Raw genomic sequence first — 20,457 nt, forward strand, 5'->3', positions numbered from 1 at the left:
GAGTGCTTATTCTGGTAAAAAAATAAGCAGTTTCATTTAAAAATATACTTAAACTAAACATTTTAAGATTTATTTACTTTTTTTAAAGATTTTATTTATTTGACAGAGAGAGACACAAAAAGAGAGGGAACACAAGCAGGGGCAGTGGGACAGGAAGAAGCAGGCTTCCCACTGAGCAAGGAGCCCGATGCGGGGCTCCATCCCAGGACCCTGAGATCATGACCTGAGCAGAAGGCAGACCCTTAATGACTGAGCCACCCAGGCGCCCCACATTTTAAGATTTAAACATGTATATTCTTTCAAATACTTTCTTGGCATAATGAATCCATGTACTTAACCTAATGAATCCATGTACTTTTCTTTGTTTTTGAAAAGGCACAATACAACAAAACAAAAAGTGAATAAACAAACACCAACTTTTGATCAAGTCAGAGGTCTCTGATCTCCCGAGAAGTGGAATCTCACTGAGAAGAGACCATTACTCTGTACCCTTGGATGTCAGAGCAGTTTTGAAAAATCTGAGTTTTCAAATTAGAAAGATGAACTGCAGGGATGCCTTTTACTCTTTTTTGAACATGAAATTTAAACTTTATAACATTTGTTATTAAAATATAAAAAGCGAAATCTTTATTCTGTGGGTCTGCAAAAACAACTTTTGAAGTAGGATGTATCTATCAACATACTTATTAGAGGCATTTTTTTTTTCCCTACAGTTTTGGAGAGAGCCTAAAAACCAATGCCAGTATGGTTTAAATATTCATAATTGTTTACACATGTTTCAATAACAAAATATATTTGGGGGGTTGGTGCTTTATTTTTAGGATTTAGGACAGCTGGAAATTATTATTATTATGGTTAAAAGTGTTTTTACTGGATAATGGTGTTAAAAAGAATATAATCTTTCAGATACTTCCTTCTAACATGGAACACATATTATTTTATTAAGTTGAGTTAAATATGTATTGGCTATTGTCTGGTCAGTTACACATGATGGTGTCTAAGGAAATAGGTTCTCAGAGAAAGCATCAAGTAGAACATGACTGTGGTTTATTGTTATTGATATCATTGTTATACAGAAAAACTTTAGTACTCCTTCTAAGGGCTAGGTAGTTAAAATTCCACATATTGCAGGGACAGATTCTAATTAAATATTTAAGAAATGGGACATTGTTTCCAATCATGATACAATGTACCAAATACCTTGGAGATGTGTAAAAATTCTTTTGATATTTGCCAATCTAGGAAAAAAGAGTGATTAATAAGGGAATCTGTGGCTCCCAGAACCTGGAGTGTTTCTTGTAAGGAGCCAGACTACATTAAGAGCCAAGAGGAAGCAAAGTTCAAAGGAAATTCATCTAATATTTGTGCTCTGGTTATGAAAGGGGTGAGAGGCTGTTCATCAGCAGCATGTGGCCAGTTGGCAAGGAGGGCTGTGGGCCAGGCAAAGGGGTTGGTGTGATCACAGACAGACTTAGCATGGGAAAGAGGATGCCAAAGAGTCCTAGGCAATGCTTGCTATTTTGGGGGCTTTCCATGAATCATTTTTTCATTCTGTGCCAGCGTTGATGTAGACAAATGTATTTGTTGATTGGCTATCGAAGATTTGCAGATTACCAGAGTAAGTCTCATCTTTGGGGACATCACTCTCAAGGAGGGTTTTCTTTTTCTTTTTCTTTTCTTTTATTATTTTTTAAAAAGATTTTATTTATTTATTTGACAGAGAGAGAGACAGAGAGAGCAGGAACACAAGCAGGGGGAGTGTTGAGAGGGAGAAGCAGGCTTCCCACTGAGCAGAGAGCCTGATGCGGGGCTCAATCCCAGGACCCTGGGATCGTGACCTGAGCTGAAGGCAGATGCTTAATGACTGAGCCACCCAGGCGCCCCAGGATTTTCTTTTTAATAATGATTTACAACTACCTCTAAATATAATGCCGATTTTCCATCAAAAATTTTTATTTATAGTTTTTATATTTTGTTATACCAAGAAGATGCCACTAAGACTTAAGAAATAAGGGTATGAAATAGAGTGCATGTTCTAAAGAAGAAACAGAGATCTATTTTTAGTCAAGCAGAGTGGTCAGCAAATTTGTAATTGATCATTCATTTAATACATTTAGAAATAGCAAGTTTGCATTGGAGACTTAAGGATATGGAGCTGGCTCAAGATCTCAGGAAACATGTCAAGGTCTGGATTCCAAAAGTTCTTTTACATAAAGTACAACTACTAACTGTCCAAAGGTTTGATAACCAGCCCATAGGTTCTCATCCTCACTTTGCCACTGATTGGCAATGAACCTTGGTAAATTATTAAGGATAGATCTTGGCAAGTTATTGAAGCTTATCCATATGCAGAATGAGGGGTAGAATAGCCAAGATCTTCCCAACTCTGAAGTTTAGTGTGACATTGGAATACACGATTCACAAATGACTTTAAAATAAATATATCTGCTGCCCACAGAGCTATTGGTCAATCCCGCCACTGGAGACATGCCTGGCTACTCCCCCCTCCTCTACTGGTATCTCCCCATTAAAGGCCTGGGCCACTGGAGCCCTTCTCCCACACAGAATCATGGCAGAGTCCCCTGGCATACTTATCCCGTCCTCAGGACCCTTCTAACTGTATTAAACATCACATGTTAGGAGGATTTTGGATGTTTCCTGTAACCTAACCTCACTTGTAAATTTTTTTCTATAGAAAAAAATAAATAACTACAAGTTCTAAATAACAACCTACAAATAAACTTTTGGGACCAAAGTCTTTTGGAAACCATATACTTATTTCAGCATCTAGTTTCAGAGTGGGATGCAGTGACTAAGAGCAGAGCTTGTAAGGAGCAGAGCCTGCTGCTAGTAGGTAGCAGAGCTCTGGAACCAGGCTGCCCGGGTTCCCCAACGGGCTCTATCTACTTCTTTTATGAGTAGGCAGGCGTGTCTCTAGCGGTGGGATTGACCAGTAGCTCTGTGGGCAGCTTATGTGACTGTGGGCATGTTCTCTGTAACTCCAGTTCTCCATCTGCAAAATCACTGGGCGTTATCAAAGTATTTGCTTTGTCAGTGTTTGGTTTGGTTTTGAGAACTGAGTGAATGAATGTAAAGCAACTAGAATAGAACCCGGCACATGGTAAGCCCTGAAAAAAATGTTAGATACTATGCATTTTAAATAGTCTCAAAAGTGTCAAATCTCTCATCTGTGAAGATGTATTAGCATTTGGGAAAAACCCAAATGTCATTTGGAACAAATTCTGATTTTAAACAAGTGGGGGGAGGTTAGCTGTTTGGGTTTGAATTGTGATGTGAATGTATAGAATGGGACACATTTTCTCATTTAAGTCATTATCAGGTATGAATATGTTTATATTGTCTTTTGAAGTGATGGCTTTCAAAAGTGATGGTACTTTTTGAAAAGAGATTATGCACACCAAAAAATTAAATTACATTATAGTTATACCTTCCATCTGATGTTACATAGGTATCTTTGTCCTTTGCTGCTCATTTATAAAATTGGCAAAGGGAACACTGATCTCCTTACCTTTAATGGAATCTACCAGATAATATCTGTGAAAGGGTGTCCCTGTGCTTGGCAAAGAAATACTTCCTCTCTCTTTGTGAAATAACTCTAATTCTCGGTCTCTCAATGAGACTGCCCATATGAGGTCAAGGGGTCATACATACAAAATTAGTTGTGCAACTATTGAAATTAAAACACATTTAGGACAAACTTCACACTTAAATCTGGAAGTTTCATTTATTACATATACTGTAAAATTTATTGTATAATTTAGCAGAGGTGGTTGTTCTGCAAAGCCCTTCATGTTCCTGTATCTTATTAAATCTAACCTTAAATATAAGCAATTTAAAAATCTCCAATTCAGTTTGGTCGACCTCAGTTTTTTTTTTTTTAAAGCTTATCTTAAACTTTCTTCTTATACCAACCTGAAGGCATTTTATTTATCTATTTATATTTTGCAAACATGTATATTCCAAACTCCAACAATATTAACTCAGTTTTTCCTTAAAACCACTCTATGGGATCAATACTATTACATCCCTATCTGAGGGATGAGAAACCTGCCCAAGTTCTCCAACATGTAAGTGGTAAACTGTGACTCAAAATCAGACTGTACAAATAATATTTTGATCAAAGTATTTAAGAAAGGTTATTCCACTTAAAGAAAAAATTTCCCTCCCTGGTTTTTCTTAAACCTGTGAAATCAGGGCCTCTTAACTCTAGCAGTAATTTAAATTTAAAATAACCTATGAGGTCTGGAAAAATAATTCTCAAGCCTTTGGGGTGGGGATGGAGTAGACGAGGTAGAAACACAGGAATATCAGTGAAAGTCTGCTCCCCTTTGCTGAAGAATGAGATCCTAAAGAGTTGGGGGGGCCACTGGGGTGGAGAGACCGTGTCTGCTTTGAAGAATGAGGTCATGTTCAATGTTTTAAACTCATTAGTCCTGCCTAAAAAAAGGATGTGGATGAAAAAGGAAAAAAAAAAAAGACAAATTAGCATCATTTTCAAAAGAAGTTAAATATGTCAGGCAGTAAAGTGTCCTAATTCTGCCTTCGGGGAACGTATGTCAAACCAACTTGCAGTTCTGCAATTGGTGAAACCGTCTGCAAGGAATACCCCATCCCTCATTCCTGTTTGTACAACACACACCTATTGAAGGAAATGTTACAGTTGGTCAGATGCATGTGGAAATTTTCTCAGCATTACCTAATTCAGCCATTGGGCCAAGCTTTCTTTGAACAAAAAACGATTTGTGATAGCCTGATGAAAGAAAGCACATCAATGGCTTTGACTAATGAGGACAATATAAACAGTTCAAACGACACAGTATTCACTTTCCCTGTGTTTCCAGGACCACCATTACCTACAACTCATAACCACTTTCTCTGAGCCTGTAAAAAGAAAACAATGGCCAGGGGTCTCATCGTGGATGTTTATTTCCAAGGCAATGTTCGATCTGCTGGCATTTTGCTTTGAGAACCATAATAACTGCTGATTCTCTGGGCTAACAGAGATCATCGAAAAACCACACATAATTCCCAAATGGTACATTGTTATAGAGATACTAATTTTTTTTACTATGAAAACAATAAATGAAATAACATATATAAACACTTAGGAGAGTTTCTTGGACAAAGTAGGTGCTCAATAAATTGAATTATAATCATGTGTATTTATGCCAGAAGTGAAACCGTCCTTATTCTGCTTGTTGCTGCTAGTGATATTCGGCATCAGATTGTGAGTTACTAGGATAGGAACTTTTTATCTGAGATTTTTCCTAAATTTGAAATTGTATGTGGCATTGTGTATGCTTGTGTATTATTACTTGGAACAAGGGGTAAAAACTTTCATCAGATATGCAAAAGGGTACTTTGCTTCCTCCAAAACGTTAAAGGCCACCGACCCACAGGAATCGTTTTGCTTTAACTTGTCTTATACAGAGCCCAAATCTGTTGTTTGACGGAACCACAGATGCTTTTTTAAACATGAGTCATGTTCTAGGCTTGGTTTAGAAGGGGGAGGAGAACGTATAAAATGCCTAATTCAGCTCCCACGCTCTCTCCCCTCTCTTACCACCATCCTCACTATCCTGCTGTGTACCTTTGCACCCGAAAAATGGGGAAGACGTGGAGAAAGAGAGATACAAGATCTAGGGGCCGTTTGGAGCAACTGAAGCCCACAAAGAAGCAGGTATCAGCAATTGGAGTTATCAAAAAGAAACCCCATTTATCTGCTTCCCTGTTCGCCACAGTTTCCCTCAAAGTTTCAAATGTCACATTTGAAATCTGGTTACTCTAACAGAGTATTTTATTTAAAGACCTGTCAGGGATCTTTTCTATTTCCCTGTACAGTTCACGAATCAGAGGACTAATTCTTAGGATGCCAAAACAGAAACTTCAAACAAAAATGAGTGGACAGATACAGCAGAAGGCTGTACTCAGAAACTTCTGGATGCTGAAGCCAGGAAGGTCTCATTCTCTTCCACATTGTGTTGGTGTCGCCGCACTCATGGTAGTAAAAGTTTGTTTCTTCTTGTAAAGGGAGCAGATGTGACTTGGAGAAACATGGAGAACAGATGTGCCGAACACAAGTTTTTATTTAAATGGTAATTTATCTGACCGTAAGTTACATTAACTCATGAAGTGAGTGCTTAACATAGCTTTTTTTCACCAGCTCAGAAAGATAATTTATATAAGCACTAAAACAGGCCATGAACTAAAGAACACACCCCTCTCATCTTCGCTGGCTTTTTAAGAAAACAATGCGAAATAAAAATTCCCAAGCCTCAGATGTATGTGAATGCTTACTGGTCACTGAGGAGGTCACTGCCATCAAAATGTCTGGGTGTGCAAACTGCTCGTGGAAATGACATTTCACTTCCCTTTCTGCTACAAAGGCTCTTGAAGAATGCTGGTAAAGCTGTGCTCAGTCCCTGCACACAGAACCTGAAACACCTGCAAAGGGCTAAGTGTTTAAGTCAAGAGCAATCGACAAGACTTGAAAGAATGCCTACAGCCTGGGTCATTGATAATGATATGGATGTCTTTGCTATACATTCTTCAGAGTGAAGTAGAAGAGTAGGGCCAAATTCTCTATTATGCACAATGGGAACCGTGCCTACAGCACACAGTACTAATTTTAGGAGCCCAAGAAAATGCTTGAATTTCCTTTATAATTAGAAGAAGAAAACTGAACTCTTCAAAGTGTGTGTGTGAGTACATGCACATATAATATATATTCATCTTTATACTGACACAGTTGCAAAATATGAGTTTAAGTATTTCTTTCATGAAAGAAGGGGTCCACAGAGGCCAAAGTGCCTGGGACTCATGAACATCTGGAATGCAACCATGTGGATCAGCCCAGGTCACCCACTCTCCCTTCTAATTCCTAACCAGTGCTTCCTGTCCCAATTCCTTTACAATTCCAGCATCCTCACTATTATTAGTTCCTACTTCTTTTGCTGTTCTCTTTCTTCCTTCTTTTTCTCCTCCCCTATATACCTGCAGGTAAGCACTAGAGGTACATCTTGATAAAAAGAGTTTACATGAGGTGATGATGATGATGATGATGGTAATTGAACACTGATTGAGCACTTGATCATACACTAGGTTCATGATGAAACTTTGCATTTATCTTCTAGCTGAATCCTTAGAACAATTTGAGAGACAGGTTCTATCACTAGTTCTATTCTTAAAGACAAACTGAGGTTTAGAGAGCGTATATACCTTGCACTAGGAGACACAGCAAATTAGACCAGTTAGAAGCAGAGCCAGGACTGAAACCCAGGCTTCCCTGATAGCAATTATGGGCATGATCCTTGGAGTCCATGGCTTTGAACCACGGGGTTAGGAAAGTGGCCTGACATAATTTGCTTAAGATGCAAATTTTGCTCTAATAAAATTATCTTGACAGAGCAAACTGACTTTCATCCTGTTCATAGTGCCAGAGAAAATTCTGACATTTACAGTGGAGACATTCTCTTCTACATGTGTGAGGACTGAATGCAGTGTTCAATCACAGCATTCTGGAACCTATTAATATCCACTCATTAAAGTCAGAGAGATATCATAATAAATCACTGAAGGTGGAAACTGACACATGAAGAACCTGTTCTTAATACCTTTGAGACATACACCCAAAATATAAAACCCTTAAAATTAAATATAAATATATGTTAATTAATACAAATAGAAATAAATAGAAATAAGTACATAAATTTATAAATGAATATAAAAATGTAAAAGAGCCCAAGACTTAATTTTCTCTTAGAAGGGAGTGGATGAAGTAGATAATAAAAACCACCTGTATTATTGTATCTGTTTGTTGTGAGGATTAAATAAGAGTATGAAAGTAAGGTCCTTTCACACCAATGAATATGATGAAAGTATCATCAAATTGCCAATTCCACAGTACATTCTTCTCACTATTATAAAGTGAACATGTGAACAAAGGGTTTTATAAGTTTTGAAAAAATATATTGTAGATGTTTTTAATAGAAACAATAAGGTAGTGAGTTGTGTTAAATAATGAAAAGGATCAACTGGAAATTGCTAATGTGTAATCAAGCATAATATTTATTTATTATTAGTATTAGTATTTTTAAAGATTTTATTTACTTATTTGACAGAAAGTGAGAGAGCACAAGCAGGGGGAGCAGCAGAGGGAGGGGGAGCAGCAGAGGGAGAGGGAGAAGCAGGCTCCCCGCTGAGCAGGGAGCCCGATGCGGGGCTCGATCCCAGGACCCAGGGACCATGACCTGAGCTGAAGGCAGATGCCTAACCGACTGAGCCACCCAAGCGCCCCATCAAGCATAAAATTTTAAAAAGCCTGAGCATTGGAAAACATTTTAACAATTAGTAAAAATAGTAGTTTAGCTAAGTAGAATTCCAATATGTAAAATATTAAACCTGATTAAATATTGGGACCAAGAAAGATAGCCAGATACTAGGATATATATGATATCTAGTAAAATATTAGATGTTAGCTCTAAAACTTTTCCTTCCAATAGATACACTATGGAAGGGAGGACTCTGATTCCATAACATTCCTCATCAAAATAAGGATTATGAAGACCTCAGAATTTTGCAGTAATTCTAGAACATTATAAAAATTATCACTGTACATGACCATGAAAACAAATTCTACTTAACTAAATCTTAACAGGTTAAATACTGGCTAAATGAATTTCCTAAACAGGTTAATAAGATTATAAGTGTAATAAGAGTTTCAGATTCTACAGTCCAGAGTAATGATTAAGGGGATCAATTTGAAGTCTGTCAGACCTGTATTCAAATAACACCTTTGCTACTAATTACGTATGTTTTAAAGCTTTACTTTCTCCATAAGTTAAGGGCGGGGACAGTTATCACCTATGTTTAAAGTTGCGAAGAACACTAAATAAGATAAAAAGGTAAAGGTCTTAGTATCATGTCTGGCATATAATAAAAGTTCTACAAATGTTGCACTGTATCTCCTACGGTATATGACACGTTCGTAAGAGCAAAGTGTATAGCAGATAATTAATAAACAGCTGTTAGCTGGGAGCCTTTCACGACAACACAGGCTTTATTGTTGAAAAATTGAATCACATTCTTCCAGTGTACTGGGGTAGGCAAGGTAACCAAAAAATCACTAAAATGAGTATTTAATAGATATTATAACTTTGGAAATGAACAAAGGTTTTTTAAAGTAGTCATCGATAAATGCTCTTCTATTCTTTTACTGTGGGTGTTTGCCAAAATATTAGACAATTATCCCATGAATTGTTTTGTAATCTTTGTGTTGAGAAACAGTACAAAAATAAATGGGAAAATTATAAAGCATTTCCAAATGCTATAACTGGAGTCATTTACACATCACTTAATAGCTCTGCATATAGATCACTAATTTTTTTAATAAGGCAGCAAATGTCAGTTTTAAATCTATAGCTAAATGCTGGACAAAACTTTTTTTTTAAATGGGTTTTTTTCCTTTCCTTGGTATTTTCCTTTTATTAATTGTAATTTATTTTAAAATGAAGGCTGTTTCTAACAAATGGATCCCTGAAATGTAGTCTCCTACGCTTCTGCTATATGACCTCTCTGTAGATTTTATTTATGGCCCTATTCTGGCACAACACTTTGGGGGCAAAATGTTTATGAGACCATAGATCATTTATACAAATCAATTTCTATGGATGCTATACTGTTATCCATGTCAAAACTTTTTGATTTGGAAAGAGATATTAAAAGAAATATTCCCCCATATGTGTTTTAATTTCCTTAGAACATAAATATATTTTATTAATTCTGAAGCATGACATATTCCAACCATAATAACAGTTTATTACTTTCTAAATCTTTCTTCCTAACAGCAAAACATTATGCTATTTATGGGTAAATCAAAATGAAATAACAGTCTAGGTATATTATATCACTTTTTATGTTTCATTAAGAATCATGTTTTTTATAATTGAATGCATATTTCTGATTATAATTACATTAGACAGAAAAGATGGCAAATTAATGAGAAGAATGAAGAGCTGTCATGTTAGCATCACTGACCATAGAAATGATTAAAAACACAAGGATGAGAAAAGAGAAGAGTGATTCTTCAACATTCAACATTGAAGGATTACCTCTAACCTATTCATACTTTGAGTAAATCCACAACAGATTTACTAGATTTACTAGTGGAAAGTACAAAAGCAGGCCTGTTATTGGTATATATCAGTGGTTCTCGACTGGGGTCAGTGTTGCCCCCCATCTGACATTTGGCAACGTCTGGAGACATTTTTTGTTGTCACAGTTTGGAAAGGGTATACTTTTGAAATATACTGGATGGAGGCCAGGGATGCTGCTAAATAGTCTATAGTGCACAGCATAGTTTCCTAAAACAAAAAATTATCCAGCCCTCATATTGATAATGCTGAGGTTGAAAAGCCTCGGTCCAGATCTAGTTGTCTTCTATCAGTCATATAGATTAATCCTTTCTCCCTCACTGGTAATAACTCAAGTAAGAGTTGCCTCTGTGGTAACCATATACAAATTCCAACTGGCAATATAATTAGAAACAGACACCAAACTCAGATAGTTAATTATGGCTAAGTAGGTATTTAACAATATTTCATCATATAAATGATACAAAATGTCAATTAACAAATTAATTAAATTATCTTATTATTCACCAAAATGTCAAAGTAATTGATTTTTTGACTGGTATGCCTTATATTTGTTTTCCCTTCACTGATAGTCTTTTGGTGAAATGATCAAATGAATAGCTGATAACCAGAAGGTGAGAGAATGGGAGAAGGAGAAATTAGGAGGCTTGATTAACCACAAATTGAATACTCTTTTTTGGTTATTTTAATGTAGATTGCCTTTTAGGTTTGTTTAAAATTTAATAATGGAGTCCATTAGGACAAAATCTACTTTATAATATAAGGAAGAAATGTAATTTTTCCCTTTAACCAACAAATAAACTGTAATTAAAGTTTAATTCATTTCCTTTGGTTTGCCACATACACACTTTAGGAGTTCAAATAGAATGGTCTACCATTTAATATGCAATGGTTTGACTCTGGACGTCAACATAAGAATATAGTAAAGCCCTACGGTTGTTGATAAAATAGAAAAAGAACAATTTAGAAGACCAAACGTTTGTGAGTCTCATAATGTATATCTGTTTAGCTATGAATTTGGAAACTCTGAAATAGCTGAGAATTGATAGGAGTTCTGAAATTGTATCTCTTGCTCTTTGTATTCTGAACTTCATGATGGTATCAGCTTGCAGTGAAAGCCAAAGACTCTAATGAGATTAAGCATAAACAAGAAATAAGGGAAAGGTCTCTGGATTAGAACTGTCACTAGAGCCTAGGGTGAGAAAAATCCTACCTCTATTATTGACTTCTCCCAGTTCCTGAGGCCACTCATGCCTCATTAAGTATCTAAATCAATCATTATTATTCATTCATTATCTCTTCAGTCATTTGACAGTTTGTAAAGGAAGGCTAAAAAAATATTAGTGCTTATTACACACTTTTCCATGTTATAAAATATAGTACTGCTGTGGGACCACACATAAACTTTAAATTAAAACCTTCTGGAAAGAATTCTTATAAATGACTGAAATACTTTTCTGCAATCATCTATAGGATATATCCCACAAGAATTTTCTAATATTTTTCTTCATAATATAGTAACAAATTCCTAATATAATCCATTGTCTAAGGTAATTGCATGGTAATTAACTTATTTCTGATGAATGTAGTATTTGAGAAGAGAAGCATGTCTTGGAAGATAATACATCTTCTCTACTAATGTTTTTCTCTTATATTATTGAAGTATAATTTATATTCAGTATATATAATTTATATATATAGCAAAATACATTTATATGTATTTTATATACAATAAGTTGCACAAATCTTAAGTGCATAGTTAATTGAATGTTTCACATATCTATACACCACCTGGTTATGGATGTAACCACCACCCAGATTGGGAAGCATATATGGAGAAGAGTGATCAGGCCAAGTTAGCAGGAGCATAAATACACTCTGACAAATAATGGGGAGAGGGGGAGAGAATACTTATCTGGCCATTACATTTTCATCCTCCTCACTGAGACTCAGTCAGCTACTTCTCTCTCTTACTAATCCTCTGTGCTTCAATGCTCCCAATAAGTTATCAGTCACTGAAACACGACATATTCGCAATTATGCTTTCTGGCTGAATAGGAGATATGCTAACATCAATTACTACTTCCCCAGAAGCACTTATAGTGAGGGTGCATGATGTGAGGAAATGTAGAAGGTTATACCTGGAATCCTAACAAAGGGAAGAAATGGAGGAAAGAACCACCAAATAAGACAAAGTCTCTGGGTCACATTCACCCTCCAAGATCAACAGGGCTACAAAGTGGTATGTGGTGGTCACAAGAGAAACTACGGCCTTTAGGAATGATTAAGATACAAGAAGTGCAGGAAAAATAAATCTACTCAAGCAAATGTAATTTCATTCATCTGGTATCCCATCCATGAAATAGCTTCGTAAATTTTTCTCTAATTCTTTAAAATAAACTCCACTGAACCTCATTTAAAATTTCAGAGTAGATTCAGGTACAAATCCAAGAAACACAGCACAATTTAACATGGAAATATAAACTCAAGTGTAAAATCAATTTTATAACTCAGTGTGATCACTCAGACATTTTTTTCAATATTAAGCACAAAAAGTCCACTGAGCACAGGAAGTGTAGGGAGCAGCCACCACACTACAAAGAAAAATACTCACAAGGTAACTCACATAACTGCCTGGGACTCCTTCTCTTTGGAAATGAGACCACACTTTGGATTTGCAAGCATACATGTTTTTCCTAACAATTTTCATTTGGCATTTTTCACCTGGGTTAACAGATCACTCCCAATTCAACCCGAGTGCAAATGTAGAATTCACTTACCTGCACAAAACCACATGCTGTGAAGTCTTCAAACAAGGGCAGACTTGGACGGTCTTCTCTGTAGATGGTGAGTTTATACGTGCTCAGGGTCTCCCCCTGTGCTGGAGATTCATCCACCACCAGCATTGAGATTTTGTTCATTCCCAAACCCAGAGGGTAGTTGGCAAAGCTAGAAAGAGAGAGAGAGAGATTTATTCATATGTCCATACGAATAAATAAATATTGATATATGATGGATTCATACATCAATATTTATTTAATGCCTATAATTTGTACACAAAAGAAGATAAGGTCTACACAACTTCATAAGAAACTTAAAATATGAAAAAAAACTTAATTATGTATTTGGTATGCCAACAATTATCTTGCAGAGCAAGTCATGTCCTCTAGCAATCACCAGGAAGGAAACTAATATTTATTAACCACTTCTCAGGATCATACATTATCTCATTTAATATATCAACTCTATGCCTAAAGTCCCATGGTAGAGTCAGGGCTGGTGTCCAGGTTGGTCTGACTTGAATTCTCTTTTCTTTCTACTAGACTCTCCTAGCTCTCAGGGATGCCAAATGCATTTCCTTACCCACAGCATGGGGGGGAGGTTCCTTGCCATGAACATGGTATGTAATACAGTTCTATCTTCTGTTCAAAATTATAAACAAAAGAGTTGGTGACTCTCAAAAGAGTTAATAGAAAAAAAAATCCCATGAGACTAGGAATATTAGTGTTAGTATGTCCATAAATTGTCACCAAAATATTTGTTCAACCCCTGAATATTCAAAATCTTGAGGAGTTGGGAAATGGTAGAAGGTAGCTACCCTTAATGAGTCTCTTTAATATTTCAAATCACAAGATCCTCTCTTGTCACAACGCTGTGACAAAGATTAGATGCAAACATTGCTAACAAAGTATCCAAAATCTATAAAGAACTTATCAAACTCAACACCCCAAAACTAAATAATTCAGTTAAGAAATGGGTAGAAGACAAGAACAGATGTTTTTCCAAAGAAGACATACAGATGGCTAACAGACACATGAAAAGATGCTCAACATCACTCATCATCAGTGAAATACAAATCAAAACCACAATGAGATACACCTCATACCTGTCAGAATGGCTAAAATTAACATAGGAAACAACAGATGCTGGCAAGGATGTGGAGAAAGGGGAACCTCTTACACTGTTGGTGGGAAGGCAAACTGGTGCAGCCACTGTGGAAAACAGTATGGAGGTTCCTCAGAAAGTTAAAAAAATAGAACTACTCTATGATCCAGCAATTGTACTAGTAGGTATTTACCCAAAGGATACAAAAATGCTGATTTGAAGGGATACATGCACCCCAAAGTTTACAGCAGCACTATCCACAATAGTCAAAATATGGAAAGAGCCCAAATGTCCATCGACTGATAAATGGATAAAGAAGATGTGGTATATACATAATGGAATATTACTCAACCATCAAAAGAATGAAATCTTGCCATTTGCAACAACGTGGATGGAGCTAGAGTGTATTCCGCTAAGTGAAATAAGTCAAGAAAGAAAATACTATATGATTTCATTCATATGTGGAATTTAAGAAACAAAACAAATGAACATAGAGGAAGGAAAAAAGGAGAGGGAAGGAAACCATGAGACTCTTAACTATAGAGAAGAAACTGGGGATGGAGGGAGATGGGTGGGGGATGGGCTAAACAGTGGGGATTAAGGAGGGCACTTGTGATGAGCACTGGGTGTTATTATATGTAAGTGATGAATCACTAAATTCTGCACCTGAAACCAATTTTACCATATCTGTGAACTAACTTGAATTTAAATAAAAACTTGAAATTGAAGATTGTTAACAGATCAGTAGAGCACTGATATGTCCTTTTTTTACCACATGACACCTGAAAAGTGGAAGGAAAGAAAAAATTTTTACCACATGACACCCTGGCAATCTCTCCAACTAATCTGACACTTCAGCTTTTCTCAACCTTCAAATGTTGCTTCAGATATTTGCTTCCCACTATGATGTCTCCACTCAGCCCTGGTCAACATCTCCCCGTACCTTGGTCCTGCCCGATCATGCAGGTACACCTTGCACTGACACTTAGAAGTCTCCGCTCCAATTGTCACTGTGACCACATCAAATGGGACTTCAGAGTAATAATCTTTGATCTTTGGGTTAAATTCAGGATTTAGCTCCAAATGTGGATGTGTGAGGATCTGCTTGATATAACATTGTGTGTCATCTGTTAAAATAAAACAACAATAGCAAAGAAAAGACAACTGTGAAATGGATAGATGTTTAAAAAGCATATATGATTAAGGTTGTTGTTGTTTTTTTTAATCCTTTGAACAACCTTCATAATCATTGCTGATTTTCCACTTGGCACTCTGGTTATATTTGATTTGTGGCTTCAGCTGGATTTTCTATTTGTCAAATTTTGTAGAGCTTGCCTTATATAACAGCTGTTGACTTTAGTTGGCATTATATAGATGATAGTTTTTGCTCAGCCCTTAAAAGTTTAAAGGTGGTGAGAAGGTGGGAAAATGTCTCACCAGTGGATTGATAACATTTTCGTGGCATTTATTGCATCTATCAAGCAACTGGTAAATGGGGGTGATGACTCTGTGAAGTGGGAACAGAAGGGCACCAGCAGGGAATGAGGAAAATTTCTTAATAGGGAAGGTCATTCAACTGCCATTGAATTGATATAGTAGCTTACAGGCAGTAGGGTGAAGAACGTAAAATCCAGTATTTTACCAAACACTCAGATACAAAAACAGCAGCAGGATATTCTGAGACCCCCCTCCCTGCCCTGGTCACCCCAACCCAAGAAAGTGCCCTAAAGTATGAGAAAGAAATGTTATACTCTCCTCAATCCTGCTGTAGAACTCAGCATATTACTTCACACCATTGATTCTAAGCCATTCTAAAAATGTATTTCTAGGTGGTAGCCCAATTTTTACAGAAGTATCTTGATGAGAAAAAGAAAAATGCATTTATAGGCATATATACCAGCTACTACTAAATTATATTGATTACATATTTGGAATAAACACATTACTCAAAAGAAGCTTAGTAAATGTTTTTCAAAGAAATATTAGTATTTTGTTCCATAAATACTTTTCAGTAGTTAACAAAATTCCAGTGGATTCTATGGAAATCTGTAAAATGAAAGTATCCTTCTATTGCCTTTAAATAAAATGTTAAATGATGTTTAACAACATGGCAACAAAACAGATAACGCAGAATTCGCTGCCGGAAGCTATACACTGAACTTAAAGAAAGTCCATGATCCTCTGAACCATGTCCCTTCCTCTATCTATATACAGCTATCACAGTGAGGTTTCTAAAATCAGATCTGCAACAGCTTCCATTCTTTAATGGTCTCTCGTTATCTCCAAAATCTAGCACAAGCTCCGAATAAAGCAGAAGAGGCATTTCACAATCTCTTCCTCATCTTCCTCTCTCCAGTCACATCTCCCATTCCATCCTGGACTTTGTGACCTATCAAGGCCAACCATTTTATATTTCTTTGACAGACATGGAGACATACCTCCAAACCCATGGCGGTGGATGCCACCGACTTTATGGATATTTTATTCCAGTTCTGAGAACTGTGTCTCAGTACGACTATCATACACGTGTGAAAATGAAAGCTGAACATGAAAATGAAAAAAACCTTGTGTATTTCTGACCCACACTCTATAGTTTTCTCGGCTGACAAAAGAAAGAACTATCCAGGTGCAAATTAGGAACAAGTAATAATACAAAAGATATATTGTAATTTCATTGTAGGGAAAAGTCTTAGTAAAAAATAAACAACTAGTCAATTTGGTTAAACAACTGAGGGAATTGGATAAATGACCCATTTGATTGATTGTACTTTTTACCAAAGATTTGATCTGGCTGATAGTTGTAGGTAGACTGCGTCTATAATTTTGACGATCATTGTCAACTCCTGAAATTTTTACAATAAAAGAGAAAAAGTTAAAGAATGAGGGCAAGATTATATTATTAGATTTCATCATGAAAAGGACCGTAGCTTTTTATTTGAGTTCAACTACTTATTAATAATGTATTCATTTAAAAAAATTTTTTTTCCAGCACATTCTATGTTCAAGACTGAGATAAGCACAGTAAAAACAGGCTATTGTTGGTCATAAGATCTGACTCAAATGGAGACTGTGAACCTAACATAACATTTTAAACAGGCTGGAGTCCAGAGATACAAAATGTGCTTTTGAGAGGACCGTTTCCTAAGTAGAAAGGGAATATAAACACTTGCATTACACTTTTATGTTCAAAACCAGTTAAATGAATAATGAAGTAGAAGATTTTTCAAAATAGTAACCACAGAAGATGTACTTTAACTTAAGAAGGCATATTTTTATAAAACAGTCACTGAGAGTTAATTTCCCTGCAGTTTACACTTTCACTTAACAGTGAAAGTTTCCAGTGGGGCTTGCCCATTGTAACACTGAAATGCAGCCCCACACGAGACATAATGCATAATCATTCTCTTAAGCAAGATTCTAGCAAGCGCTTGTTTTTGGTTTCATCAGAAACTCTCCAACTCTGGCTTAAGTGCTGCATCCTAAAGCCCTGCTTAAAAGCTGATCTATCTTGATATCATCTTCCCTTGAATCATCAGTGTTGCTGCCAACAAACACCTGGAGTTTCCTTGGCATCCTTCCCAGCCCAGTGCCAACTCGCCTCAGGCCAGCTTACCTCAGATCCATGGAGAACCCAGCATGAGCTATGGTGGTAGCAGGCTGCTTAGCCTATTTGGCAAATGTATTTGGGAAAGCCATTTGAAGTTTTGGTTGCTTTTAATGGATTCATTTAACCACAGAGTTTTATTGCCCTCTTGAGGGATGATCGTAACTCATATTAAACACGAGAAAAGCCTAGACTCTGAAGGATGATCCCACCTGTTCTGAGGCATCATCAAGTTATTTTTTAAATCTTAGCTCATGCCATGAAAGTAGGCAGATTAATTATACAGACCCAGGTAGGACTAGTTTTTTATCAACATAAAAATATGAACTAAGCTGAAGAGCTTATCTAACATGTTCACATCCTCTACAGCAGGTTACCCGGGAATGGAAAAAAAGTGAGATGATCCCCATAGAGTTGTTTCATTTTATACATCATAAAATAGAAGACCAAAGAGGTGAAGTGACTTTCTTGGTGCTGCATCTATCCCAGAGCCCAGCACTTGACAAATGTGCATTCTCGTCTTGCTCCAGGTTTCCTCCCTAGTCCTTTCCCCACTCTAACCTAGGCACCAGTATCCCAAGAGGTGCATGTATTTTTCTAGGAGGAAGAGATTGGATGAAAAGTGCAGGCAAGGAACAGCAGAAGTCATATCTGTTATTTTTCCTGATCAGCAATACTTTATTTAAAATGCCATTTTTCTTTAATTGGATGTACTTGTTGATTCTATTAAACCACATTATTGTATAACCTCTCAGTCTACCCAGATTTTAATGATACTGTTAAAACATAATGAGTGAATTAAATTGCATTTTAGAAGATACAAATTAGATTTTATTAAACTGGAAGACTCTTATTTATAATAAATTAAACCTTAGTCCATAAATTTTATTTTTTCCAGCTTTTATGTTTTACTGGAATAGACTTTTCGTGAAAGGGTGAATTTTCTGAGTGTATGTTTTAGCACTATATACATATATATATATGTATGTATGTATGTATACATGGTCAAAAAGCAAACCTGCTAAGTAGAACTCTTATTTTTCCATCATATTGTTATAAAGTATTAAGATAATTCATGAGCTTTAGACAAAGAATTGGAAGATCCAGCTTTGTGATCCAGCTCAGGCACTTAATAGCCCTGTGATCTTGGAAAGGTCAGTCAGATTCTCTAGAATTATATATTTTCAAGGCCACTGGAATAATACTGACCAGAGTAAAGAAAATTATTTTTAAATCCTAAAATCTATATACTTGAAATGTATTATTATATACATGCCATTTTTCTTGATCATACCTTAGTTAAAAAAAATCATGAATTTTAAGAAAATAAACTGAAAATCAGATTAAAAACTCTCTGTTATATAAAAAAATCAACTCAAGTACTATCCATTATGTCAACAATCTGGCAGAAAAGGAATCCCTGTGGGGTGGTGTGAGTCCTAAAAATTGATGTATAAAGCAAATAAGCCAAGTTTATCCACTTGAGCAGTCTCCAAGGCAAAGTCTTAGCACCCTGAAGACCCCTCAAAATGAGTTTGAAAGTCACTGGCCTTAAACAAACAAACACATAAACATAACATTTCATGTTCAAAAATAGAAAATTAAAGATGTTCTTCTTATGCAAAAGTGACATATCAACTCATTCAGAAACTTCTAAAAATTTACTTAAAATACATTACAGTCTAAAAGTACTCAAATATGGTAAAATGGTGATTTATTCAAAGCTGGGCTATGCCTCGCTATTGATCATGCCACTGAAACACTTTCATTGGAACTCACCATTACTGCAATGAACTTCTTTGGTTTCATTCATGATTCGTGGAACAGCAGCTAAAAAAAAGAAAGGTTAATTTAAAATGAAAACTATTAAAATAAAAGGAATACATATTCAGTAATCTTGAACAGCATACTTTTTATTGTTTAACTTTTCTTATACCAGAAAGCCCTTCTTAGTTAAACTGAAAGCTACAGTAAAACAAATGAAGTTCTTTGGTTCAGATCTCAGGAGAATGATTACTTGAAACGGAAAATATTAGGGGAGAAAAATGAATGGTCCAAATGTCATCCATTGCCTGGGGGTGATGTTGAGATTCCTTCTATGAAGGTTCCATGATTTTATGACTATAATATCCCAAATCATTAGAATTGCAGAAATTTTATCCAGTTGATTCCACTGACATTTCCTCTTAAGTTTCTAAAGTAAACCAAACATCTATCTAAAAATCTCTTTACAACCTAACAAATAATACATTATATGTCAAAAAAAAAAAGATAGTAGGAAGGGAAAAATGAAGGGGGGGATATTGGAGGGGGAGACGAACCATGAGAGACTATGGACTCTGAGAAACAAACTGAGGGTTCTAGAGGGGAGGGGGGTGGGAGGATGGGTTAGCCTGGTGATGGGTAATAAAGAGGGCACGTACTGAATGGAGCACTGGGTGTTATACGCAAACAATGAATCATGGAACACTACATCAAAAACGAATGATGTAATGTATGGTGATTAACATAACATAATAAAATTAAAAAAATGTAAAAAAAAAAAGAATCCATAACACAAGTTAAAAAAATAAAATAAGGGGTGCCTGGGTGGCTCAGTTGTTTAAGCGACTGCCTTCGGCTCAGGTCATGATCCTGGAGTCCCAGGATTGAGTCCCGCATCGGGCTCCCTGCTCAGCTGGGAGTCTGCTTCTCCCTCTGACCCTCCCCCCCTCTTGTATGCTCTCTCTCAAATAAATAAATAAAAAATAAAAAAATAAAAAATAAAAATCTCCTTACTAAATACTGATGGAACAA

At 36.1% G+C, this 20,457-nt stretch overlaps 1 protein-coding gene across 6 annotated transcripts in view; it reads right to left on the reverse strand.

The window, feature by feature from the left end:
• Positions 1-20,457, reverse strand: part of CPED1 (cadherin like and PC-esterase domain containing 1) — a 268,649-nt gene that overhangs the window by 109,588 nt on the left and 138,604 nt on the right. For all 6 annotated transcript variants that reach the window (XR_010406406.1, XM_054505212.2, XM_045864342.2 and 3 more), the window contains 3 exons: positions 19,441-19,491; positions 15,001-15,184; positions 12,953-13,121 (listed from right to left, as the gene is read on the reverse strand). Coding sequence is in view for 5 of the 6 variants with exons in the window: in XM_054505212.2 (XP_054361187.1) it covers positions 12,953-13,121; positions 15,001-15,184; positions 19,441-19,491 (404 nt within the window). In the remaining variant the exon portion in view is untranslated. The remainder of the gene's footprint in view (positions 1-12,952; positions 13,122-15,000; positions 15,185-19,440; positions 19,492-20,457) is intronic.

This window comes from Mirounga angustirostris, unplaced genomic scaffold, assembly GCF_029215605.1.
Source record: "Mirounga angustirostris isolate CCGP_5_RB_7025 unplaced genomic scaffold, mMirAng1.0.hap1 SCAF_12, whole genome shotgun sequence".
Lineage (NCBI taxonomy): Eukaryota > Metazoa > Chordata > Mammalia > Carnivora > Phocidae > Mirounga > Mirounga angustirostris.